Below are 16,523 nucleotides of genomic sequence, written 5' to 3' on the forward strand. Positions count from 1 at the left end.
AAAATTTGTTTTAAATTTTACGATGTTACATTAGCCGCCTCATCAAATTCATTAAATCCCTGGTCAAAGTGAAAACCTCTCTGATCAAAATCATTAGCTGCATGATACTTATCCCCACTAAGCATAACTTCACCAACATCGTCCATGGCAAATTTCTCACTACATGATGACAAGGATTTGTCCTTGATACAACCGCTTTTCCTATTATACTTAGGGGATAATGACAAGCTAAACCAGTTGCATTGCCTATAATTCCAACTTGTTTTGGTGGAGTTGGCATACAATCATGTAAAGTATGGGATGTGCATCTATGTGGCCTATCAATTACTTGTGTATCGGTTGTGGGGGTTTCATGCTCCTTAATTTCATTTAATTTCTCAATAATAACTTTTCGCTAGTTTAGGAGCCATAAAGTAAGTAAGAAAGTTTGCCATACCATATTCGATGTATACCCTTATGAGTTTATACTCCTTCACATATTTGATAAGATTACAAATATCATCATCATTTCCTAGGGCATGTAGTCCAAAATGCATGTCTCCCCTGGCTAGGCGAAAATGATAGTAAATAACTAGAGGAACTGAGTATCCTAACTCTTTCATGATGACATACATTTCATGAATACAAAACTCTTTTATATCCACCATATCAACATAGTCACAATTCCATCAATGTAATTGATATCTAGAAACTTTGTAAACTCACAATTTTATCTTCAAAACAAGAACAAAATACAAGTTTCATATGCGATGATTTCACATAGAAAGTGCAACTTATTGAGTTAAAATCTAAGTACGTACCTTATGGCACCCTTGTGTTGAATGATTTGTTTGACAACCTTACGTTCCACATTGGTATATGCATTCACTAAGAAATTCACCTAATCGAAGCTCACAACTTAGATATCGGATTAGGGTTCTTTATCCTCACTTAGTGACGAAAGAAAGTGAATCGACTAACTGAAAATTAGGAACTATAAATGTGAATGAGGCTCGATAATATTCATATGACGATAAGGGAATACATAGTCTAATTTATTAATTAAATAATGGAAAACAACCAAAATACCCTCACTTTGATAAGTCAAACCAATGCTAACATAGGATAATATTAAATGTTAAGACATTAGAGATTGGACCAAACTTGCAATAAAATAAAAAATTTGAACTTATGGTATTTAGTTGATAACTTTTGGATTAAAATAACAATTTTCAAAAAACCAAAGACCTTGCTATTTTGTCAAAAATATATAAAAAGATAAATTTGTTTTTATTAGTGTAATATGTCTTTCCAAACAGTGTAACAAACACGCTTTCTGTTCAACGTGTTTAGAAAGCCGCCCTAACGTCCGTTCATCCATTCATCTTCTTCGCTCAACTGCTCAACTCACAGCTTTCCCCTTTGCACCATCATCTACGCTAACTCACACCTTCATCTTCCCTCGATCTTCTTGCCTTCTCTCTTTCTCTCTCGTTACTAATCTACAGCTAATCACATTCCAGGTTTGTTCTTCCTCTAAATCCAACTGAAATTAGGGTTTCTACTTCGTATTTGATTGTTCTATGTTCAATTGTGGAGACTTCAGTTTTCAATCGAAGTTACGGAAGCTTGGAATTTTAATTGAATCATTTCAATGCATAAGTAATGACAGCGAGAATTTGTCCTCTTCGTATACAATTTACGCTTTGCTTCGTTCGTTTACCAGTTCTATTTACTTCTTTCAAAACTTAAGAAGAAAATGTAGATGTTCCTAGTATTTTTGCTCAATTATTCGATGATGCATTGTAACAAGATGAAATGTGGAATCAATTGCTTACGAATGTGATGCCAATCTAATATTTACTGTTTTTGCGACTCAAAAGTCTCCTGAAACTGTAGAGATTCATAATTGAAACAGGACAAAAAATACCTATTCGATTACTAACTGAAGAAAGTAAGACCTAAGATGAAGTAACAGTTCTCAAACAATTTAAGAACACTTTCGACAAGAACAAGAGTGAAGTCAATCGCTAATGATGGTTCAGGCCGTTTGGCTGTGATATATTCATATTTTCGTCTTCTTTTAGTTGCTTCTTTGGGATGCATCACCCATAGAGGCTTCATGTTTCAGTGTTCTATTTGTCTTCTTGTTCAATAATCAGGACGACTTCTTTGAAAGTAGTATGCTTAGTTTTGTCTTATGTGTTATCTTGTAAGTTGATTACAACTTGATCAGAAAGATGAACCAAATAGTGGTCAATTGTAATTGATTTACCATGTTCCCAAGTCGTCTACCTCTTGCATTTATGAGTGTTCATCTTGTTAACCTAACATATGTGTTTAACTGCCTTCTTAGCTAAATATAATCATCCTTCTTGATTCACATAAGGGCAGAATTAACCTAACCATCTTCTTACCTATTCTAAATCTCAATAGGCTCTTTGGGAAAGTGAGATCTCATCTAATTCTTCACCTGAAATAGATGGAGAACCAGGATGAAATCCCAGTGGAACCAGAAACGGAATCCTCAACATTCATCTCTGCTTATGAAGCTGATGATTGGTCCAATTATAAGGACAGTGATGTTATGCTACAACAATCTGCAATATTTGAAGAGGATGCAGCCAAGTCTCCGTTTGTTGGTGATAAGGTAATAGGAAATCAACACTTCAAAGATTGAGTTTAAGAAATAGCAACATACTTTCATTGCATTTCTTTTGATTGTACTTTGGAAAATCTATCCATTTATAGCAATGTCATTCAAATACAAAGCAAGTTTCACTACTATAATTGGGTATATTTTTTTAGTATAATCTCTTAATAAGAAAAAGAATGGAAGTGCAATGCTTTATAAAAGGATAGATCTTTTAAAAGAAGTAAAGTAATAAAAAGAAGTGAAAGTAGGATGCTATAGTACACAATTATATGAAAGTATGTTGCTATCTATTATCTTTAGTCTTTTTTTTTAAGAAATGAAAGTAGGATGCTAATGCTATAGTGAAATACTTCATTTGATGTTACTGTAGGAACCTCTCTCTTCATTGGAAGCTGAGTATAAGTCTGGAAGCCCCATTTTACTGGAGAAAATTAAGGTTTTCTTTTTATTATTTTACTTTAGTTTTTTTTTTTTTTTTTTTCATTCCATGTTGACCTTTTCTTTTTTGAATTATTTATATTCAACTTAGGTGCTGAGTGAACAATATGCTGCCATCAGAAGAACACGTGGAGATGGGAACTGTTTCTTTCGGAGCTTCATGTTCTCTTACCTTGTATGTTGCATTTTTTTTTTTTTTTTTTTTTTTTTTTTTTGTGTGTGTGTGTATTACAGCATCCTACTTTCATTTATTTTTATTAAAGCATTGTATTATAAAAAATCTTCCCAATTGTAATCCTTTTTAGATGACATTGCTATAAATGGGAAGATTTTTTTTTAAAGAAAGAAATGGAAGTATGATGCTATAATAAGTTAATAACCATATCAAAATGAAAGTATTTTCAAAACCCTTTTTTGAATATTTTGGTGGGATATTTGTAGCTGATTTGAATGTTTGTTCTTTTTTTTTTTATTTTTTTAACATTAAAGGAACATATTCTGGAATCACAAGACATAGCTGAGGTTGAGCGCATTAAAACAAATGTAGAAAAATGCAAAAAGACTCTTCAGGGCTTAGGCTATGCTGATTTTACATTTGAAGATTTTTTCGCAGTAAGTGATTCTTTCATATTAATTCCTTCTTCTCTAATGATTAATAAATATATTTAATAAAAAGATAATGATCTCTGTCTAGACCATTATACCCTTGAATTGTGTTCACAAGATTTTACATTATTCTGTTGTTATTGATAGGTATTAGAGATATTAGACTAATTGTTAAAACATATTTGATCTTTGTTTTTTTGTATTCGATTTTGTAATATTTTATATTTGTGTCAAAACAGTTGTTCATTGAGCAGCTTGAAAGTGTTGTTACAGGGAATGAAGCTCCTATAAGGTTCGGATCCTAAATTATTTACAAATTTTAATTTTGATTAAAAAAAGTAAACCAAAATGCCTTATTTGAAACCATGAATTTAATAAATCTTTTGTTTTCAGTCATGATGAGCTCATAGTTAGAAGTCGCGATCAGTCAGTATCCGATTATGGTAAGTAGAGTAATTTTCATTTTTCGTCCCTGAGTATAGCTGATTTTTGCAATTTTGGTCCCCAAAAAGTTCTCTTATAATTTTCTTCCTTATTTGAGGTTCTAGTAACTTTTTTGGTTCTTGTTACAAGTAAAGTGACTATTTTTGCAATTTTGGTCTAAAAAATGCAGTCATTAACATTACAAAAACCTCAAATAAGGATCAAAATTGAAAAAAATCTGCTATTCTTGGGGACTAAAAATGCAACTTACTCAAAAAAGTATAGCAATTCTATTTTTACTTTGTGCTTTTGTCACACAAGCTTTCTAGAGCCATATTCAACTTCGAGGACAACGAGGGCATTTTCGTCTTTTTGCACGGACTACGTCCCATGTTTTTGAGTAGGACAAAAGAAATTGCATTTTTTTTGTCTCATTCACATCAAAATCCCAATCCCAATCCAATATACACTAAACACAGTACAACCTGTTTTGTGACCTGTATCTGTCTTGTCCTGTCCAGTCATGTCCTGACAACAGCTGTTGTTGTCCAGTTGTGATGTTTTTCAGATTCGTGACCTCTGGAGAAATAAGAAAACGTTCGGAATTTTTCGAACCATTCATATTCGGTTTAGCAAACTTAACCGTGGAACAGGTTTGTATTTTATTGTTATTATTATTATTTTTTTTTTTAAAAAAAAATCTAATAATTAAAATTTTAAATGTTGTATAGTTTTGCAAGACATCAGTGGAACCAATGGGTGAAGAAAGCGACCACGTCCACATTACAGCATTGTCCGACGCGTTGGGGGTACCGATTCGTGTTGTGTATCTTGATCGTAGCTCTTGTGACACCGGGGGCATAAGCGTAAATCACCATGATTTTGTTCCAGCCTCTGATGACAATGACACATCATCAAGTGCTGCAGGGGGCTCTGACACAAACTCAAACCCAATCCCGTTCATTGTCTTGTTGTACCGACCGGGTCATTATGACATACTGTACAGAAAGTGAAACTCTCGTGTATTCTGGTAATCTCCTCCCTCTTCTTGATATAGCTGTACTGTGTTTGGATTGTATTGGACTTGGATCAGCTTTTCCACCTAAAAAGGTGGGAAAGAGATAAAAAGTTGCAACATTTTTTTTTTTAATCTCATTGAAAAAGGTGAGATGAAATTGGTGTTAAGGAAGGTGGTTTTAGGGTGGAGTTTGGAACTAATAATGAAGTTATTGTAGGTAATAATAATAGGGCGTGGATGAAGAGCTGAAGGGGAGTTGGGAGTTAGGGTTTGAAAACGTTTTTTTTTTTTTTTTTTTTTTTCATTTTGTAAGTGAATACAAGGTGTTAATGTTTTCTTGATGAGATAAACGAACGTGTTTGACATTTGGTCTTATATTCATATTAACCCCAGGCTTTTACTTTCACTTTCACTTTCACCTACATCGTAACAAGTAATTATTTTTCTATTGTTCATTAGACTAGGCGGAGTGGGTGTGCCAAACCCACTCACCAAGGGGGCTCTTCAAGCCGAAGGTGCTGGTGGAGGGACTCCTTGACTAGCTATGACCAAGACTTGACCACCTTGACTAGCTTTGACCAATATTTTATACATTTAAACTCATTCTTTTTTAAAAAATAAAACCAGCCTTTTATAAAAAAAATTCAAAATTTCTTCCAAATATGTTTGTTCGTACCATTCTATCATCTAGAAAGGTCACTAGGACTGTAAATAAACCGAATAAACACGAACATGGCTTGTTCGTATCGTTCGTTTAAGTTAGCCGAACAAATGAATGAACACAAACGGATAAACGAACAAGTTTTCTTGTTCATATTCTTTCGTTTAACAAATTGTATTGTTCGTGTTCGTTCGTTTATGTTCATGAACATGTTAAATGAATATAAATGAACAAAGATAAATAAATATAATTTAAACATGTGAACATAAATGAACATATAATATATTAATGTAGTTAAATACAATTAAACATATATGAACATAAAAGAAACTTATATGGACGAACATAAACAAAAGTAAACAAACAACATAAATGAACGTTCACAAACATAATTGAATGAATGAGATCATTGTTTATGTTCGTTCGTTTAACTAAACGAACGGAAATTTGTGTTCATATTCGTTAATTTATTAAATAAACGAATATAAACGAACTTCCCACCGAACGGTTCACGAACAGTTCGTTGAACGTTCAGTTCGTTAACAACCCTAAAGATCACCCAAAAAAAGTTGGGTTGGTTGGTGAGTCACCCAAAAAAAGCATCGAAAAATGTCAAGTTATAAATACACACTTAACCTTAACATTTTACCATATAATCTCATTCTTTCCCTCAAAACATCTATTAGCTTTCCAAATAAGAAACATGTCTTCAAACCAAACCATAACCCTAAGATGAAACCATAAAAGGTCTTCAAACACTAACAACATGTCTTCAACAAACGCTCTGTAACCGAGGTGTTATAGACTCTTTTATGATCAACCTCTCTATTCACGGTAAGTTATCATTTTCCGGCCATGGCTCCAAATTTGTATCAATGTCACTAATAATTCATGCAATTTCCACAACAAATTTTCCAACATCGTAACGTTTTCCAAACCCAAACCCAAACTAGTTCCCAAATCCAACTCGAACACGATCCCACATTTAACCTTTTGAGACGGTTCTTGAAACCCAAATTGTTTCACAACCAAATTTTCAAACCGAACCATGACACTTGTATGGCAAAGATATAAATTCTTCCGACGAGGGGCCCATGCCACAAGTTGAACCGACGAGAAGTCCATGCCTAGAAGAAGCAAGTCGTCCGAAACAACCCATAGTCAATCTTCTGAGGGCCTGTAAATATATATGGAGCCATAGATTCCTATCCGAGAGAGAGAGAGAGAGAGAGAGAGAGAGAGAGAGAGAGAGAGAGAGAGAGAGAGAGAGAGAGAGGACTCTAATACATATAACAACTTATATGGCCGTGTTGCATTGATGTGAGATATACTAACATTCCCCCTTAGAGTCGGAGGCTTGATGATGATAGACATGGATGTGCTGAGCCACGAGGTGTGGGACGTCAGCTCTATACCATGTAAATATATATGGAGTCGAAGATTTCTCTCCAAAAGAGCCCTTGTGAAGAAAATGTGGACTCTAACATATATAGTCATTTATAAGACCGTGTCGTATTGATACGAGACACACTAACATGACCATGTTGGGTTTGACCTCAACACCGCCGACCCATATGAAGTGTGATCTCGTCCTATGAGAATAGATAACGCAAAAAAGAAGCTCAAAAGTGTTGTTTTTTCATCTAGTAACATTGAGGTCATAAAGGAGTTTTAAGATGGGAACACTAAAATCGACAAAATCTTGGAGGTAGATGAAATCAAACAAAAAATACGAGCACTAAAACTCTTTGATGAAAGACGAATCGAATTTGTCCGAGGAGACTCAGATTGCAAAGGTAAAGACGAATCTACCCAAAATTTTTAATCTGACGAAGTAGTTTATTAAGTCATATTTTAAAGTTTAGTATTAAATCACATTTTTATGTTTTAAGTCATTTATTAAGTTATATTTTAAGTCATTTGTTAAATTGTGTTTTTAGTTAATATAGTTGTTAAAAAGATAAGCAGAATTAATAATTATATATAAAAAGTGATATGTCATGATAATCACACCACCATTCACTAATATGAGTAATATCATGTTTAGGTGATATGTAAAAAAAGTATGTTCCAACATGTTATGCACACCACTACTCTCTAAAATTTTAAATAATATATATTTTTCTTATTTGCGAACCAGGTCGACAACTTTTTATTTTATTTTTGTATTGAATAGTTATTATCCTTACAACTTTTATAATATTGAAGACGTACAAGAAACTGTTTTTATATGATGCATGTATATAATTATTTTTATATTAAATATTAGATACATTTTACTTGTAATTTTTATGTTAAGTAACATAAACACTAGCACTTGATGATCGGATTTCAAAACTTTGGTTACTAACAATCATATAATAAAATAATTATTTCTTCAGAATCCATTATAAATAAATCATCCATATTAATAAACGGATTTTGCGCAATACCTTTGCCTAACAAAATTATTTTATAATAGGGTTTCACTATGCAAAATTTTTTCTTAATAGTTTTGTATAACAAAATTTAGTGGCGGATCTAGAATAAAAAACTACGTGGTTCTCTAACAGATTTCAACCAAACCGGTTCAAAAGAAAATCCGTTTCAATCGGTCGGTAACATAAAAAAAATAACTAGTTCAACATTTATAAAAGTTGGTGGTGAAACAACCGAGTCAAATCAGTATTTCATTATTTTTTTTACTAAAATCAGTTTATACGGATAGTAAGTTGGAAGCATGAAAGAGGAAACAACTATTTATAATGGAGAATTGCCTCACAACTTTTCTTCATGGAGTCGATGAGTGATTCTTTCATATCAAAAAAATATAATATGCTTTCGATTATCTACCGTTTATATCACTTTTTTCCATCAGTTTTTTTGTCAAATATATTAAGGTAGGTCTTTCAAAATATTTAAAAAGTATGTTCTAAATATTTTTTAAATATAACTTATTGTAACATTTTAAAATTTAGGTGGATCAAGTGACCCATCTTTACATTAACTAGCATCGTCCGTGTAAGAGATTCATATAATATTGATACATTTTCAAAGTAAGATTTTTTTTTTTTTTAATTTTTTATTAATAAAATAAAACAATTTGCAGTATAAACATAATTAAGACTTCTCGGAATAGTATACAATTTTAAAAATTAATGATTAAAATGAAATTTTCAAAAAAATTTCATTTCACATCTTCACCGAGCATTGGCAGAGGTTACGGGATAACCCAAAACATAAATACGTAATTACCTTGTTTTTCTATTTATCGTTTTTTTTTTTTTAAAAACAACAACAAATCCCAGCCACTCAGCTACCTTGAATCCTTTTGCAGAAGTTTCTTACTTAAAGAAATTTAAAATGTAAAAACAAAAAACCTTTTTAATTTGTTTTTCATGACCTTTATATAAAATGTCTTATATATGATTGCTTATAAATTATCTTAAGCACCAAATCATTGAAAAAACTCAAAGCAAGAGATGGTAATTAACCTAGCTAAGGGAATATATGGTAGAATCTTAATTTTTAAGAGATTTGAATTTTTATAAGGGTTTGAATTTTGAAGATCTAAATTTTATCATACTTTTTGGTTGAAATCTTTGAATTGTTGTGTTGAAAAATAAAAATGATCATTTTATCATTTTGTTTAAAATAATAATAAATATTAATAAAACCTTAACTTTAATAAGGCAATTAGATTTACATATAAACATTTTACCAATATTTAATCCACTACACGTGTTCATAACTTTCAAATAATTTAGTTTTGGTACATTCCATACACACATTCACAAACTTCTAATTATAACAGTGTACTTTAAAAGTGCATTAATATAGCTGGGAGCAGTTTTGTTTTTTTACATACAAAAATGACTTATCACAAACAAATGGTACCTGTTTAAAATTCACAAATGGTACTGAACATGCATTTTTTCAGTTAAAACCAATGTATAGGTAATATAATAATAGCAACCAACTTACATTCTTTTACAAATATAGACAACTTCCGATCCAAAACTTGTAAAATGATACTCTACTTACTTATTTGTTTATACCAATACACAAATATAGATGGTTGCACAATCCACTACCTCCAAAATTCAAAAGCAACAAGATTACAATGTTTTTGTTCCATCCATACATACCATCATTGTTGAACACCATACGCTATTACCATGATGGTGTTAGTCCCATCTTAAACCAATATAGAAGAGCATTGATTTCATTACCGATTTTAGTAAGAAAACATTGATTTTAGCCAGAAATCGCAAAATTTCATAATATTTGGGGAGAGAAAAAAGGAAAAGATTGAAGAATGGTACATGCATGAAGGCGACCATTGTTGTGCGACGGTGGCACCAAAGGTGTGGATCATTAATCAAACTAACTTACACCTTTCAAGCAAAACAAAAGAAAAATTAAGAGGCATGTCATAAATTAAGAGGTATAAATTCAAATGTTACCAAACACTCTTAGGATGCGTTTGACGTGTCATAGCTATCCGATAAGCTAGTTTATTTTTTCGAGCTTTCTAAGTTGTTATGTTTGGCAAACAAAAAAGTAGCTTAAAAGCTAGCTTTTTAAAAAGTTATTTAGACTAGCTTTTTAGGAGTTTTTTGTAAAATTTTCCAAATACACCCCTTAATTAATTATAAAAACGCATTCTCTTACATATCATTTTATGTCATTTTATATCTTTCAATTAGTTTTATCAAACAATATTTTTTATCGGCTAACTTTTCATGTAGCACCTGGTTCTGGTACGTTTGACCTATCTAAGTAATTTATATTTTTAGCCTTGGACTCGGCGAGTTGTAGGCCCGACTCGCCGAGTAGAGTCGAGATTGTGAGCACGTTTAAGTTGGCGACTCGGCGAGTCTACATTCTAGACTCGGTGAGTCCCCCCCTGTTTGGATGAAACCCTAATTTCAAGGGTTTGCACCCTATTTAAATCAACCTTATGCACCCCAAGCCCGACTCCTTCACCCTCAGAGCTCCTTATATCGACCTAACCCCCTTTTCTTGTGAGATTGAAGTGTTTTGGTATGATTTCTTGAAGATTTTGAGAGAAGAAGGAGAGTAGATCAAGAGGAGAAGAAGGAGGCCAGATATCTTGGTGTTATTTCAGAGATTCATCGAGGTATAACTCAGTTTCCTTCTATTTTTATGCTTAAAGTCCCTTAGAACACCATTAAAGTCCTTCTTGAGCCATTTTCCAAGCTTGATTATGGATTAGAGATTGTAATGAGTTGATTAACCTCTAGATCTAAACTTGTTTGAGCTCCAGAAGCTCAGATCCATGGCCTTTATGGGAGTAAATCGCTTGAATGTCCTAGATCTACCATTTTAGCCTTTATTAAGCCTTAAATCCCCATCCTATGCATGTATACACGTAAAGTTGGAAACTTTACGTGTAAAACCTACCCTAAGAGCCCAGATCTATGTATGGTATGAACTGGATTCAAGCAGAATCGAGTATATAGTAATTGGATGTGAACGACTCGGCGAATCGAGTCGCGAGTCCCCAAGTTTTCCTTTTTTTCGTGTTTGCTGAGTGGAGTTGTGAGTCATGGGTGGAATCAGTGAGTTGGAAGCCAGACTCATCCTTGGAGGGACTCGGCGAGTCAATTCCCTGACTCGGCGAGTCCAAGGCAATCTTCTTACCTCAAGAACAGACTCGGCGAGTTGTTCATACAACTCGGCGAGTTGCAACTTAGAGTGTTCATCAGATGAAGATGAACTCGACGACTTGTTCATGCAACTCGGCGAGTAGGATGAAGGACTTTTGGGCATTAGTTTAGAAGGAGAACTCGTCGAGTTAATGCCTAACTCGACGAGTAGAGACGGGATTAAGGACAATCGAATGGGTAGGGACTCGATGAGTTGGCAAGCCAACTCGGGGAGTCGGGTCAACTGGAAGTTGACTTTAACTTGGACTTTGACTTGGTCAAGGGTAAAATGGTCATTTTACCCTAAGTACAGCTAGCAGTGTTTGACTGATCGTTTTGTGGGAGTTATAGCCGGAGGATTTCTGGAGCAGCAGCAGCGGCAACAGTCAAAGGATTCCCGCACAGTTCAACAGCTACTACGAGGTGAGTTACCTTCCAGTAGCGGTGGGTCTAAGGGCACAATACCGGCTCACAAGTAGGAGACGTATGATAGATGATTGTCTTTGTGATATCATCTAGGTTTGCTACCACCTGATATGTTATATGCTAGCATGATATGTTGTATATGATAGTAATAGAGTTCGGTTGTTAGGACCGAAGGGTAGTCAGACACCCCAGATACGTTTGACAGTATGTGATGATATGTTTGCATGCTGGCCTGTTTTGTTATATGCGATAGAGGTGGTAAGAGGGGATTAGTCCCGAGGTTCGGTTGTTAGGACCGAAGGGTAGTCAGCACCCCAGAATAGCTCAACATGGGTAGGTCAGCGCCCCAAAATGGCTTGACACGGGAAGAACGACACCCCATAATGGCCGCATGGGTAGGTCGGCACCATAGAATGGCCATACCGGGTAGGTCAGGCACCCCAGAAATGTCTGGCAGTATGTATGTGATATGATTGTATGGTATGTGGTATGATGGGGGAACTCACTAAGCTTCGTGCTTACATGTTTACAGTTTTGGTTTCAGGTACCTCTTCGTCGAATGGGAAGGAGCTGGCGCGGTAGCAGCACATCATACACACACAATGTTTTCCACATTTATGGGATTGTTCTGGGATTTATACTCTGACATTTGATTGATTACATGTTTTGGTTTTCAGATATAGTAAATGTTTATGAAAATGGTTTGATTAGACAATGTTTATTTGCAAATGATCTTACTAAATATTGATTGAAAAATGAAATTTTTGGACGTGAAAAATGGGTCGTTACATTTTAGCTACCAACTAGTTTTTTATTTAACAACTAATTTTTCAGCTATCAACTAGATTTTTAGCTAACAACTAGCTTTTCAGCTAGTACGTCAAACATAATCTTAATCTGAAAAATTAAAAGTCTGTCTCTTAAATTTTCAATTAAAAGTGGACCAAACAAACCCTAAGCTTTTATAATAGCTCGTATCAAGAAGTGTTAATTAACAACCTCCATAAAAAAACTTAGCTTTAGATGTTTGGGGTGTATTTCATTTTTTTTTTATTAAATTATTGATTATTTAAAATACCAATAAGTTAAAAAAAATATTTGACAAATAAAAATGACTTCTTCACATAGCTAATGGACGAGTTTTCTCCACATAACTAATGGACGGGTATGGTTATTTTCTTTTAACTTCCAAAACTTTTATGACATTTTGAAATAAAAAATAATATATTATTTTTAATGGGCTTATACTCTCTTCTCTTTTTCATCTCTTATTTCATATTCATTGTTCATTTTACAACTATAAGTAGAGTTCATTTTACAACTATAACACAGAGACACAGGGTAACTTGTTTTTGCCGTAATCTATTATGCGGTTTTGGATTAAAAAGAAGAAAAAAAATCATGATTTATACTAACCCAGGGATTCATCATCACCCCCATGTTCCTTGTCTTCTTCTTTTCATTTTTCCGTGTTCCATTTGGTACACGACAATACATGCATAATTATTAAATTTAAGTTTTTTTTTTGATATGTATTCGATTGATTTTATGTAGGACTTTGGTTCATTTATGTAACACCCGAATTCCTTGAGGTATTTCTATTTTAATTATGTAATTTAAAAAGGTTGAGTCTGATTGCCACGGCATGATGAAGGCACCATCACGATGTGGCATATCTGGAATGTTTGTGGATTCTTAATTTTGTTCCCACGGCGTGGCCACATGTTGGCCACGACGTGGTGACCATCTGATGAGAAAGCCCTAATTTCCGGGTATTTAAAGGAAGGTATGGGCTAAGGTTTGTTTACCCTTAGCCTGCATCACTCTCAAACCTCAGAACCCTAACCTAAATTCCTTTTGGTGATTCTTGAGCTATCTCTAGTGTTTTAGTGCATTTTGAAGGAAGTAAAGGAAGACTTAGAGCAAGAAGCAAGCCAACAACACTCCTCAATCTATGGAAACACCTTGCTGGACGATTTGTAAGGATTCTTGATCTAATATTTTAGTTTCTTCTTAGTGGATCTAAGGTTATTTTTCATGTTAGCACCCTTTGGTGGTTTTTGAGTGAAACTAAGAGATAAAGTTTGCAATTTTATTATTTCTTTGAGTCCCAAGATTATCATATCTCATAGATCTAAAGTTTGTTGTGGTTTGGAAATCATGCATGAGTTTGAGCCCTTTTCATCCATATTTTTGACCTAAAATGGAATAGACATGCATGTTGTAACATCCCAAAAATGAGGGAAAAATTTTATTTTTAAAACCATCCAAAAATCCGTAAGTTTTACAATTAAGTTCCTAAAAGTCATTATCATGAATCAGAGTATCCCAAAATCATAAAAACACATAAAATCCATGATGATGTGCACATTCAAACCTTCACCTTTCCTCTGTCATCTGAAATACCTGAAACCATAAAATCAAACGGTAAGCCAAAGCTTAGTGAGTTTCCCCAAAATACTACCACACAACATATAACAACATGCATATTGGGTCCATATTCATCAGACTGAATTACCCCTGTGCCCATAGTATGACTCTGGTTTGCCCACATAGCCCACAACTCATGTCTAGATTGCGCCCGAGTCTACATCATAAGTATGGTTTACCTTTCTGGCCCACAGATCATGTCTGGATTTCTCCCAGGTTTGTTGGCTTCAGTATAGAGTAGTCATGCCACAACTCAACCACACTATGTTGACATATGCAACAGATAAATATATAAACAACAAGAGATAATCATGCAGATCTAGCAAATCACTACAATATAACAGCATCCTATATATCGGGATACACAGCCTAATGGATCAACATTGGTGCCTTTACCCCGCAATTACAGTGAGAAAAACTCACCTCACAGACTAACAAATAGTTGAACATATCATTGCTCTAAATGTTGCCTCTATAAATCACCTATACAATTAGCAGATACCCAAACTCAAACTACTATACAAATTACCTAAAATGCCCTTAAGTCAAACCTGGTCAAAATTCAACCTTCATCTAGTCGCCACGTCGTCGCCATCCTTGGCCATGCTGTGGCCGCTAATCGACAAAACATACGAGCTTACCCGAGTCGCATTGTCGTAGCGACCTAAGGCCACGTCGTGGGCACTAGGCTCCTAACAACTTAATCAGTTAAGCTGTTTTCTTTGATTCTAAGAGTTCCAAAGCTCAGATCTGGTCCATTCTATGGTCCAAGTGGATAAAGTTTCATAACTTGGCTTAACCCAAAAAGAAGGAAAGCACAACTTGGCTTAAAGATTTGCATTCTATCCCTTTAGACTCTCTAAGAGATAGAGATCTTATTCCTAGGTCTAAAAGGGGCAAAACATAACTTGGCTTAAACCAATAAGCACTTAATCTTGAAGACATCTAGTCCAACGCTTCCAGAAAGGTTTCTAACATCATAAATAACATAAAAAATCCATGCTTTCTAGACATGCATGTCCAATGCATGTCTTGAACTCCCAATAGGTCAAAAAGAGGGTTTATGGCCAAAATCCATGCATGACACCAAAACTCAATACTAATCCAGATCCAAAGCACCAAATACCCTCAATGGCCTCGAGATTCATAAAGTTGAAAACTTTATGAGATCTAACCACTCCAACCAACAAGAACATGAATATTTTAAGGATAAAGCTCAAGATCTAGCAACCTATCATGATAAAAATCGAGTCTTAGACACTTACAAAGGTCCAGAAGAGTGCTACAACAAAGGATGAGGACTTGCTTGTTGGATATTAGCTCACTCATTCTTCTTTATTCCTTTAATGGCTTTAAAGGACACCAAAAATATCTTAATAAATGAAGAAGGGGATTAGGGTTTCTCAAGTCTCAAGGAGGCTGAGGGTGAGCAAACCCTAGCCTCCTCATTCCTTTAAATAGGGAGAAAAACTCGGAAAATAAGGTTTGCCAATTATTAACGGCCATGCCGTGGCCATATACTACCACACTGTCGTGGCTTAAATGAACCCGGGATCTTATCTTGATTTGCCATGTCGTGGTGCCTCCACCACGTCGTGGCAAACCCTAAAATGCCAAAAAATGAAAATGCAAAGTACCGTGGGATCCGGGTGTTACAACTTTCCCCCACTTGAATCAGACTTTGTCCTTGAAGTCTGCCACCGTCAATAACTCGGTAATGCTCTATCATCTTGTCCTTTAGCTCCCACATCCACTTAGAACCATTCCAGTGTTGCCACTGCAACTTCGCCAGGTTCACCACTTTATTGCACAAAGTCTTTGTTTTTTGTCAAGGACCGTAATCGGTCTCTCCACATAGTTCAGATGCTCATCGACTTGAATGTCATCCAAAGGAATCACCGCAGAATCATTGGCTACACACTTCCATAATTGAGATACATGGAAAGTGTTGTAGATTTGTCTAAGCTCCTCAGGTAAATTGTAACACCCCTAATCTAGCATACCAAGAAAGGAAAGAAAAAACACCAAGTCAAGAGGTCTACTCGTCGATTCTAGGGAGGAACTCGACAAGTAGAAGCGAGTTCCGTGTCGCGGATTAAGTGGCCGACTCGGCGAGTCGGGGGACTGAATAGTCGAGTTTGGCCTGGGTTAGGAAACCTTATATTTGGGACTTGGTCCCCTATTTAAGCATCATATTATCATTCCCTCAGCCTCATCTTCAGCCTCCAGACCCCA

The 16,523-nt window shown here is 34.8% G+C and overlaps 1 protein-coding gene across 2 annotated transcripts; it reads left to right on the plus strand.

Annotated features, from left to right (window-relative positions):
• Nucleotides 1-1,287: 1,287 nt before the first annotated feature.
• LOC145030819 (ubiquitin thioesterase otubain-like protein) lies at nt 1,288-5,485 on the plus strand. 2 transcript variants are annotated; one of them, XM_078979241.1, is made up of 10 exons: nt 1,288-1,502; nt 2,416-2,629; nt 3,006-3,071; nt 3,165-3,248; nt 3,563-3,685; nt 3,919-3,971; nt 4,073-4,122; nt 4,655-4,755; nt 4,834-5,132; nt 5,338-5,485. In XM_078979241.1, the coding sequence occupies exons 2-9, from the start codon at nt 2,462-2,464 to the stop codon at nt 5,113-5,115; spliced, it is 927 nt and encodes a 308-aa protein (XP_078835367.1). In that variant the 5' UTR covers nt 1,288-1,502; nt 2,416-2,461; the 3' UTR covers nt 5,116-5,132; nt 5,338-5,485. The 2 variants fall into 2 exon arrangements, with proteins under 2 accessions (XP_078835367.1, XP_078835368.1); XM_078979242.1 differs by having other exon boundaries at nt 2,462-2,629.
• The last annotated feature ends 11,038 nt before the right edge of the window (nt 5,486-16,523 follow it).

This window comes from Lactuca saligna, chromosome 2, assembly GCF_052625555.1.
Source record: "Lactuca saligna cultivar CGN05327 chromosome 2, ASM5262555v1, whole genome shotgun sequence".
NCBI lineage: Eukaryota > Viridiplantae > Streptophyta > Magnoliopsida > Asterales > Asteraceae > Lactuca > Lactuca saligna.

What these genes read in the sequence shown, in the direction of transcription:
- LOC145030819 (XM_078979241.1), top strand. Translation starts at nt 2,462, where the DNA reads ATGGAGAACCAGGATGAAATCCCAGTGGAACCAGAAACGGAATCCTCA. An exon ending in TCAGTCAGTATCCGATTATG is followed by an intron (nt 4,123 to 4,654) that starts GTAAGTAGAGTA and finishes GTTGTTGTCCAG; the next exon opens with TTGTGATGTTTTTCAGATTC. An exon ending in CAAACTTAACCGTGGAACAG is followed by an intron (nt 4,756 to 4,833) that starts GTTTGTATTTTA and finishes AATGTTGTATAG; the next exon opens with TTTTGCAAGACATCAGTGGA.